Raw genomic sequence first — 10,525 nt, 5'->3', positions numbered from 1 at the left:
GCCACTGCCTCCTCCTCCGGCCGAGACGCGGAGCGAGCAAGCGAAAGCGGCGGCGAGGAGCCCGGCGCACACCACAGCTGGATCCCTCACTCCAACTTCAAGCCTCGGCCCCGCCTCTCCCCAGCCAGCCTCGCAGCCAATCACTGCGCACTGTCGGCCCTGAGCCGCACGCCCATTGGCCAGCCTCCGTGGCAGTGCGGGCGGGGGCGCCCTGGGAGAGAACCACAGCTGGAATCCGGTTCCCACCCCAAAGTCCAGGACCGCCCCTCTTCCTTCCCCTAGCCCTTGGGTCGGTTCCCGAAGGCCGGAGCCAATTAGACGGCTACCCAGACCGAACCCACTTTTCTATTGGCCGCTGGGGTCTCTGGGACTCCCCTGGAGGAAGCCCCGAGGAATCAGAGTATTCCGCACGGGGTCCTGGGATAGCACCGCCGGCCCCGGGCATCCTTTGTCCAAGACCCTAGAATTGGACCACAGCCGGAGGGCGGGGCTCAATTCTCAGGCGGGCGTGGAGAAGGAAGGCTGGGGGTGCAGGGTGTGACCAGGGTCCCTGAGCAAAATACTGTGTATCCACCTGATTAATCTCACACCCTGGAGTCGAGTCTGGGAGCTTGACCGAGGAAGGGGAGGAGCGGAGCAGGATGTCCCAGAGGTAGGGCTTCAGGCTGGAGGGAGCCCTTCTTGGGGAAACAGGCGGAGCCAAGGAAAGGCAGGGTGGGCAAGGTCTGGGCGTGGCCTCCACCAAGCTCTTGGGCTTTTTCCTGCTCCCAGTCTACTCCTGCGATTTTGACCCTGACCTCCTAACCCTAACCCGCTACTCTGACCTCATGCTGACATTTTTGAGCTTCATCTTTTCTGTCCCTAGGGATCCATCCTGTGGAAGGTGTGCATCTCATGCGGGGGCTTCGCGCTAGAATACTTGGCCCCAGGCAGGTTACGCTGGACCCAGACTCCGGATTGCCAAGAGCAGCCGAGGAAGAGCTAGGCTCCCGCGAACGGACCTCGGGGGCCCCTCGTGTATGCGGGAGGGGGTGGAAGCCCAGAGTTGGGCTTTGCCAACTCTTAACCTGCATAGTTTCACCTATGCAGGGTGAAACTGTGCAAAAAGTTCCCCACTCCGTGCCTCAGTTTCTTCCTCTCGAGTTCCAGTATGGCTTATGGGGAGGCTGTCCGCCGGACAGGAGCTTTGCTGGGCTGCTCTCCTTGCGCACCTCCAGCCTACCAGGAGCGGATCCTCAAAGGTCTGCGGCGTCCTACGCGCGTGCGCGCACGTGCAGACCCCGGCTCTCGGTCCGCCTCACCTTCCCGAGCCCCCGGGCTCAGTCAGCTACTGCTCCTGCTCACCGCTGGCGCCACCTCAAAAGGCTGTGGGTACCCGGGAGGAGACCGTCGCGCTGGGCGCTGGGGTGGGGCGGGGAGGGCATCGAGGATTAGACGTCGGGAAGCACTTCCCCACATCTGCGAAAGGTAGACACGGCGGAACCAAGAAGATTAGCCTCTTCCGAGCGTTTGGGGCGCACACGCCACTGCGGAGAGGCAGAGGAATGGACCAGATGACCTCCCGCGCCCTCTTCCCCGACTCCCCCGCGTTCTGCGCTCCCCCAAGGCTGCGCCACCCACGCAGCCCCAAGTGCACCTCCCGGGTGGGCGGGTTGTGGAGTGCGGTGAGGAGGGCATAGCGGCGGCTGCGCGGTCGCCTCCCTGGTTGCCCTTTCGCCGGATCCGGGCACCGAGTTGTGCAAATGAGGCCGGGCTCATTTGCATTTCATGCTAATGAGCAGCTCTCTTAAGTGCCTTTCCCTCCTGGCGGGAGTCTCTGCTCTCATTCTGTGTGTGCCAGAGTCTTGAACTCACAGCGGTCTTCTGGGAGAGGGACCTATTTATGGTTGGCTCCACGTGTCTGACACCTTCTTCCCTCCCGCCAGTCGCAGTCTGCCAGGTCGGACTGCCTTTTCCCGACAGGGTCAAGAGGTCCTAGGGAGGGTGAATGACTCTAATCACCCCTTCTTTGCAAAGAGGAAAATGAGGCCAGAAAGGCTTGCCCAACCCAATGGTCAAGTTTCCTGGTGGTCAGCAGGCCCCACACCTTCATCCATCATCCAGACCACCCTCGTCTCTGGGCCAAACTCTGTCCTAGAACATACCCAGAAAGCGGGGCAGACACAAGCACCATCTGGACAAATCGCGACCCACATTTATTTCCCTGGGCTAGAGGCCTGGGGTGACCTGCCACCTAAGGCATTCTGGTGTCTGGGCAGGGCACCAGGGGACTCTGACATCCCTGTCACAGCTGCTCACTATTAACCTGAGTGGGAGAGGGGAGGAGAGAGGCAGGACTCACAGAGAAGGCCAAGCAAGCCCTGAAACCATCTTTAGCTCCCACCCTCCAACGCTCAGTTCTGACATCATCTCCTCAGTGTGGCCTTCTTTCAGCAAATATTGCAGTGCCTAAGTGCCAAGGTGCTGAGGACACAGTACTGAGCCAGACAAGTGTCTGGAACCTCATAGCACTTTGCCCAGGCTGGGATTATATGTTTATGTTTGTAATAATTAAACGATTGTCTCCCCCTCCGGGCTCTATGTTTCCTGAGGGCAGCGGCTATGTCCATTTTGCTCACCAGGACCTCATCCTGCATTTGGCACATAGTAGGTGCTTCATAAACCTGTTAGATTAATAATTTCAGGCAGGGAGAGGTAGCGAGAGGGATGAAAAAAATTATTTTTGGAGCCTCAGTTTTCCAACAAAGAAGTTAGGCCTAAGCGTTGTCTAAGATCTCTTCTGGGTTTGAAAGATCACCCTCGTATAGGCCCTATTCTGCCAGTCTCTCCAGCCCCTCCAGCTCCTTCAGCTCTCTCCCCTTTCAACCTCCCTCACAGCCTGGCTGGCTTCCTCAGGAACCAAGATAATCTTCCCATCTGTGATACTGTCTGCTCAGCGATGATACATTGTCCTATTTAGTCATGTCACAGCCTTGGGAGTTGGGTGGTGGTTGTCCCATTTTTTAGATAAGGAAACCGAGGCTCAGAGAGATGAAATTACTTGAGTGACTGCCCAAACCTCGAGGCTCTGTCTCCAATGGCCTTGGCCCACAGCTCCTTCAGGACAGTCCTGCTGGCAGAGCAAGGAGCATAGCCAAGAGCGACCCTCACGAGGAAGAGAGATTGCAGACTTAAAATCCCACATCTGAGCAAGACTTATGTTTAGCTTTGCTCTCTTTAGAAAATGCAAACACTCCCCAGAGAATTAACCTTCAAGGCCCTGACTCCTTTCTCTGAACCCAGGTACAGAATCCCAGTGTCAGGTGCATGCCTTGTACCAGCAGCAAAGAAAGAAGAGACAGAGCAGAAGGAAGATCGGAAGGAGGGACAGAAGATGCCAAATGCACCCTCCCTCACAGCCATGCCTGTACCTCCTGGGGGAAGAGGAAGCCTGAGTAGTGTTTATTGTACCCTGAAGGTCTAGATGTGTTGAGAAGTCTCAGGCCAGTCTCTTACCCTTTCTGGGCTCAGAATATCTTTATCCATATGAAGCCAAAGGTACCTGCCTTGCCACTTCATTCATTCATGAGGGTCACTGGGACTACAGAGACGAGAGAACTTTGCAAACTGCCTAGATCTTTCCAGAGCCAAGACTTGAGCTGCCAAAAAGGCCACCTGTTCTGTACCATGCTCCACTCTCCCTTCTTGCTGCCCCCAGACCAGGCTCCACTTGCCCAGCCTTCAGATTTCCTGGCAAAGCTGAGCAGGCTCCAGCCAGAAAGAAGACAGCTAACCTTGTTGGCCAGAGCTCTAATCCCCTCCAGATGGGCCGGTGGCTTGCACTGAGGGCCCAGCTACACAGATAAACCCTAGTCCCAGTGACCATGTGTGGCTGTGTGTGACCGTGCCCAAGGGGTGACCAAGGTCCTCAGCAGATCTTGGAATGACTCAGTCCAGTCTCCCAACTCCTTCCTGCCCCACTGCTGACAGCCCCACAAGCGGTGGCTTCATTCGGGTTTCATGTCCAGCAGCCTCTTTTGGCTGTATGTAGTGCTTGGCTTTGGAGCTACTAGGGTAGGTAGCCAAGCTCAGCAGACCCTTGAAGGTCTGGGTTAGGGGGGCAGCTCCATCCCCTTCTCCCTGTCAGCCTCAACACCCTACACCTGCCTTCTCAAAGCACGCTTCCTAGTCTCCTCCCCACAGTGGAAGCTAGATGAGATTTCTGGGGCCTGTGAAGAGGTAGGTGCTAAGAATGGGACTTGTGCGCATCTCCTAACATTGAGGGGACAGGAGGAGGTCACAGAAAAGCACTGGCTTTCCCTGCAGCAGGAAGGACTCAGATTTGAAGAGAAACTTTCAACCCAATAGATATTCCAAATGAAAGAGAACTCTTTTCCTGGCCTGGCTTGTGTGAAAGCAGGGGGTTGGACAATATGACCTCCTGTGGGAAGGCTTTGGCTCCATCCTGGTGAAGCTGGGGGCTGGATGGATACCCTAAAAGAAATATCCTTGTTCCTGATAACAGCAGCTACCGCAATGTACTGGAGCATGTGCAAATGTCATCATTTCATGAAAAATAGAAGTTCATAAAAAGCATCCTTCTGCCCCTTCCCCAGCTTAAAACAGGAGGAGACAATGGGAAGGTGGAGGGCAAGTCCCTTGCTTAGCTCACCTGAGGGCAAGGATTGGCACTTCCCCTCCTGGGCAAGTCCACACCCCTATCCCTACTCCTGGCAGTTTCACTCAGGGCGCAATCACCACAGCAGGGGACAAGATCAGCCTTGTCCTTGAAAGTAAAGGAGGAATGCAAGAAGGCAGAGGGGTAAGTTAGGGGCTCCCAGAGGAAGGAGCCCTGAGCTACTAGTTCGCAGGCTGGAGCCCGAGGCCCCTCTCACAAGCAAAGCCAAGGCCCTGAGGTTACCACGGGACGCTGTTAGGTTTATTCCAGGATAGGTGGGTGCCCATGGGGGAGGGGGACAGCGAGGATGGCCGAGGCCACCTGGTGACAGGGTGCCCACGGATGGCCTCAAGCTCTGTAGGGCCCCTCAGGGCCCAGTCTCTGGTCAGTTAGGGAGCTCTGCCTCCTGCCCCAGCTCCAGCCCGAGGGGGACAAGGCAGTCACTGATGTAACAGTTTGCGCAGTTCGCTGGGCTCGGTGACAGGCATGGAGCAGGCTTGATTCTCACACACGTAGGCAGTTGCCCGGTCTTCTAGCCGTCGCAGGGTATTCAAAAAGGGCAGCTGGCGGGACAGAAAGCTTGAGGGGTCCCCATCGGCCAGAATCAGCACCTGGGGTAGCGGCAGAGGAGAGAGTCACCTGGAGCTACTGGGACACTAGGAGGGCCCACTGGAGGGTTTCCTTCCCTCGGGCCTTCAGAAGACAAGATATTAGGGAGCAGAGGTGGGGAGGGTGGGGCTGGGCTCACAGATGCAAACCTTGTTAGGGATGTAGATGGAGTGGACACACTGCACCAGAGCCTTGGTGTCCTTGGCCTGGGGGTCTCCGCAGATGACAATCTGGCCGCAACGGAAAGGTAACTCCAATGTCAGGTACATGGGGGCTGCACCCAGACCTACTAGGGCTTCCCTATTCTCCCTCCGCCCCCTTATATCCTTAAGAAGGAATGGGACTCAGCTCAGCATCCCCCAGACCAGCTGCCAGGAGGCTGCCTCAGATTCACTGCTTAGCAAGTGGGGATATGTGTATGTACACGCATACACACACACACACACACACACACACACACACACACACACACAGAGGCAGAGATATATAGGCGAACATGCAAATGTAAGCAGGCAAACCTTAACATGGAGCATACACATGCAGACAGGCAAAAATACACTGGAAAACACATCAGCACACAGAAAGGCAGACACACAGTCACATATCTCCAGATACCCACATACAGCAATAATGCACACAGGGACACACATGCAGATAAGTATATATCTGCACACTAGCAGACCCATTTATACAGATACACGGACACAGAGAAACACTGTACCAACCACAAGGACCCACCAACCACAGGGATCCCTGCCTCCTGCCCCTACTCTGAGAGCCTCAGTCACAAGCACTCACAGAGGCTCCTGCCTGTGCCAGAGGCCTGTCTCAGACTCACACAGGTTCTTCCACCTGCACTGAGCAGCCCTTACAAATGTTCCTGTGGAGAACCTGCACACACACGCCTAGATGGCCACCCACTCACAGACCTGAGCTCTGGAGGGACAGTCCCAGGAGCACCAACCCCCGTGTCCCCATCCCCCACTTCAGTCCCAGCTCCCTACCCACCCAGGGTCTCAGCCTAAGCACCCTCACCGCCCCCTACCTGCTTGAGGGTCTGCTGGTGGGCCAAGAGGGCACGGACCATCTCAGGCAACGCCACGGGGACACGGCGCATGCGCTCAGAGAAGGCAGTCAGCAGGCACACACACTTTTCCATCCAGTCCTTGTGGCCCGTGAAACCATGCAGCCGAAGCAAATTGTGGGCCGACACGGAGTTGGCGCTGGGCTCTGCGCCATCCTGGTCTGCAGAGCGCAGGGGTCGGCAGCCATGAGTGAAGATCACTGGGTCCCAGGACCCTGCCCCAGGGTTGTGGCCAGGACGGAGAAGAGTCTCTGCCCACCCGCCCCGGCCCGGGTCTGAGTGGAATGCCGGCACCAGCAGTTATAGATCCTTTGCTCTCTCACACACATACTCCATCCACTTCCTTGCCCCTGGCTGAACTGTTGGTCTCCCAGCTCCCCCATCTCACTGCTGACACCTCTATCCAACCACCAGGCTGCTGGAGCCAGAGTGGCATCCTCCTTGCCCCTCCCTCCCTCTCACACCTCCCACTTCAAATTCCTCCACAAGACTGCTGGGTCTGCAGCCAGAATAGACCCAAATCCTTCCACTTCTCCCATCTCACACTTCTCCCCTGTCCAGATCTTCGTCAGCGCTTGCTTGGACTAAATGCCATTAACAGACGCCTAACTGGTCTCCCTGTTCCCCCTGCCTCCATTCCTTCTCTACCATCAGCCATGGTGACATTCTTAGATCTAACCAGAGCAGGTCACAATCCACTTAAAACCTTTCAGAGCCTTCCACTCCTTGCCACACCTACAAGACCCTGAAGGGTGCTAGCCCTTTGTTCACATGCTGGCCTCAGCCCCTATCTTCCATGTCACAGGCTGCCCTCCGCCCCAAGTCCTCTCACAGGCTGTTCTCTCTGTCTGAAATCCTTCCCCAGCTCTCCACAATCACACAGCCCCATCTTGCCTTGGTTAAGTGACACCTGTCAATGGTTTAATCTGACCTCCCTCCAGCTGAGTTGGGCCCCACTGTTGTTCCCTCTCAGAGCCGTCCATTCATTCAGCTAATGGTTACTGAGCACTATGTGCCAGGCCTGTGCTAGACTCAAGATACAGCAGTGACAAAGTCCTGTTCTCAAGACACTAATATTTGGTGGGAGAGAGAGAGAGACCATTAACAGGCCAGACACATCAGGTGATGGTAAGCGCTACTGAGAAAAGTTAGGGGACAGGGTGCAGAATGGATGCCTCCTACTTCTTCACGGCACTCACAGTTTTAACTATGCATTCGTGTGTGCATTTCTGCATTAAGTATTAGTTGTCTCCCCTACTACACTGTAAGCTTCATGAGGGGAGGGACTAAGTTGGCTTTGTTCAGTATATGAATCCAGGCATGCCAGTTACTGTGCTAAGCATAGTCACAGAATAGCTAAACTAATCTTTATGTCAACCCTATAAGGTAGCACCAACATTAGCTCCATCTGGCGTATTGAGAAACTGAGATTCTGAAATATGACAAGCCCAAAGTCACTCGGTTAGTAAGTGGTAGAGACATGAACGCAGGAGGGCCTGGCACCTGCCCATGCCGGCTTTTCACCACCACACTGAGCTGATATCCCTCCCCCAGGGAAAACCAAGCCTCAGTTGGGTCCAGGAAACCAGGCCAGCTCTGCACGCCCCCGCCTCACACTGACCGTCCTTCAGGCGCAGGGGCAGGCCAGCCCCCAGCTCAGCTTCACTGCAGAAGTAGCCGCCACCCCGAGAGTCCCAGAACAGCTTGTCCTGCGTGTCCTGCAGCCGCAGAGCCCACTCGAGCCATGCGCTCTCTAGTGAGGCCTCGTACAGGTCCAGCAGGCCCCGTACTACGAAGGCGTAGTCCTCCAGGAAGCCCCAACAGGGTGGGTTGCTGGAGGGACAGGCATCAGGGAAGGGGAGAGAGGGGTTTTTACAAAGGATGCCCTTTTCACACATTCTTTCATTTAACCCTCAAAATACCTTTAGCCCATTTCCCAGATAAGCAAGTGGGCCCAGGGAGGTTAAGAGTTTGAAGCAGGCAGATGGCAGAACCAAGATTGGAGTCTACCCGGAGTGGGGAGAGGGGCAGAGATAGGCCTGGGGTATCCAGAGAGACAAGCCTTCCCCAGCTGCCCGGCCCCGCACCTGTGCTCCACTGTCCCTCCAGAGCCTGCATAGCAGGTCCTCATCAGGCGGCCACTGGCCACATCAAACATGTGCCGCTTCAAGAACTTGGCACCGTTGGTGGCATAGTTGACCAGCCTCTCCATGCCCAGGACAGCCCCGGTGATGGCATAGCCAGACACCATCAGTCCTGGAGGAAAGAGACATCAGTATCAGTGAGAAGGTGGCTAAGGCTCTCCGGGCATGTCCCCCCTAACCTCCCCTAAGTCTCAGTGCCTCTCTGGAACAATGCGGTGACTGAGTACGACTTGGACTCTAGCACCAGACAGGACTGGGCTCCTGGCCCATGTGTGACCTTGGGCAAGTTACTTAAATTCTCTTAGCTTCAGTTCGCTCATTTGCAAATTGAGATAAAAAATCTGATAAAGGAAGAATTAATATTCAGCGGATGCCTGACACACAGAAGAGACTTTGTGAAGGGAAATTCTATAAGTAGGATCAGGCCTCAGACACGGCTGTCCCACCATTCCAGGCGGCCAGCATTTTGCTGTCCAGGTGTGGCTTTGGCCGATGCTTCCGGGCCTGGAAGAGCTTCTCCAGCCCTGTATTGAGCAAGGTCCGTATAGCTTCCACATCCAAGCCAAAGCGGGCAGCGGTCAGCTCCAGCGAATACCGGACAGTCAGCACGTTCTGGCCCTGCAGCTCCCCCTTGGGGTCCTGAGGAAAACAGCCCTTGTCTGAGAGAGTCCACTCGCCTGCACGCCTGTCTGGCTTCAGGACCCCTCCAGTATCCCCAGGAATCCTCACCTGATTGGGGCTGATGTTGCCGGCCTCCGTGAGCCCATAGTGCTTCATAAGGAGCTGGCCCGAGGTCAGTGGCTCGGTGGCGCCATGCACAGATTCTGGGAGTAGCTGCTGGACCTCTTTGACTGTCCACACATAAAAGGCGCCCTCTTTGGGCCGCATGCCCCGCTCTGGGGGCGAATCTGCATCCTCTGCGCTGTAGAAGCCTCCAGACTGTGGGGAGGGGAGAGTTGGCTGGCCCCCGTCTTTTGGGCAGTGGAGTCCCCGAGCCCTCCCGCAGCCAGGCCCGCCTGCCTCAATGGACACATACCCGGTGACTCAGGTTCCGAGATACATACTGCAGGATGCCTTTGGCAACATCTGAATAGAACTCGTCACCAGAGATCTGAGGAGGAGGAAGGAGGCTATCAACAGAGGTCCCTGGGTTGACCTAGGTAGAGGGGGCAGTTAACGTTCTCCCAGGAGGGTGGGGAGGCAGCCTGGGTAGTGGGCATATATAGGAAGGGGTTAGAAGTGAGGTCAAGGGGGAACCACAAGTCACTGGGAAGGCCCTGGGAGGGGCAGCCATGGGTAGGTAGACAGGCTGGGGTCAGGGGTCACCTGGAAGGCCTGTGAATAGGCCACTGCAAGCTGCCCCTGGTCGTACAGCATCTTCTCAAAGTGGGGGACATGCCACTGGCGGTCCGTGGAGTAGCGATGGAAGCCCTATACCAGGTGAGACACGGGGCTGGAGGCCGATCCCAGCCTCTGCCCCCACCCCACTGCCTCCTGCTGCCCCCTCCAAGGAGTGCCTAGCCCCCTTCACCTGCCCCACGTGGTCTCGGATGCCTCCATTGGCCATCATTTTCAGGGTGTGCAAGGCCATCTGCTGGGCCCGAGAGCCATCCTGGGTGAGTCGATGGCTGAGCCAGTAGGAGAACAGGAAGTTCAGGATCACTGTTGGCACCAAGAATACATGGGTGAAAGAACGGAAGTGGGGGGCAAGGGCCACAGATCTGGGTGGTCAGCAGGCCTTTGGCCAGGCCGGGGTTAGGAATTCACTCAGTAGGCAGTCTCTGACAGGCTTAGGGTCAGGAGGTCAGTGATCAACCCAGAGAACAGAAGATCAATATCCAGGTCAGTGTTGGGGTCACCGCTAAGACCAGAAGTCAGATATTCATTAGATAGCTACTGACAGGTTGGGAGAAAGGAAAATAGGTTAACGAATGACCAAGCCAAGAGTCAGAAAATTATTGACCAGGACAGGCATCAGAAGGCCAGACTGGGGTGGGGTGGGTATGGTGGGGACACTGACCTGGTGTAGGG

General features: G+C 56.2%; 1 protein-coding gene across 3 annotated transcripts in view; it reads right to left on the bottom strand.

The window, feature by feature from the left end:
* Positions 1–4,904: 4,904 nt before the first annotated feature.
* The window catches only part of SPATA20 (spermatogenesis associated 20), an 8,043-nt gene continuing 2,422 nt past the window's right edge, over positions 4,905–10,525 (bottom strand). For 2 of the 3 annotated variants that reach the window (XM_025041528.1, XM_015599153.2), the window contains exons 8-18: positions 10,515–10,525; positions 10,026–10,156; positions 9,821–9,925; positions 9,531–9,605; positions 9,224–9,433; positions 8,941–9,133; positions 8,438–8,606; positions 7,972–8,183; positions 6,312–6,511; positions 5,416–5,496; positions 4,905–5,268 (exon numbers count right to left, since the gene is read on the bottom strand). In XM_025041528.1, coding sequence (XP_024897296.1) covers positions 5,098–5,268; positions 5,416–5,496; positions 6,312–6,511; positions 7,972–8,183; positions 8,438–8,606; positions 8,941–9,133; positions 9,224–9,433; positions 9,531–9,605; positions 9,821–9,925; positions 10,026–10,156; positions 10,515–10,525 — 1,558 coding nt within the window. In that variant the 3' untranslated portion in view covers positions 4,905–5,097. The remainder of the gene's footprint in view (positions 5,269–5,415; positions 5,497–6,311; positions 6,512–7,971; positions 8,184–8,437; positions 8,607–8,940; positions 9,134–9,223; positions 9,434–9,530; positions 9,606–9,820; positions 9,926–10,025; positions 10,157–10,514) is intronic. The other variant, XM_025041529.1, reaches the window with a different exon arrangement.

Source organism: Pteropus alecto, unplaced genomic scaffold (assembly GCF_000325575.1).
Source record: "Pteropus alecto unplaced genomic scaffold, ASM32557v1 scaffold98, whole genome shotgun sequence".
NCBI classification, from domain to species: Eukaryota; Metazoa; Chordata; class Mammalia; order Chiroptera; family Pteropodidae; genus Pteropus; species Pteropus alecto.
This window is presented reverse-complemented; position numbering and strand designations above follow the sequence as displayed.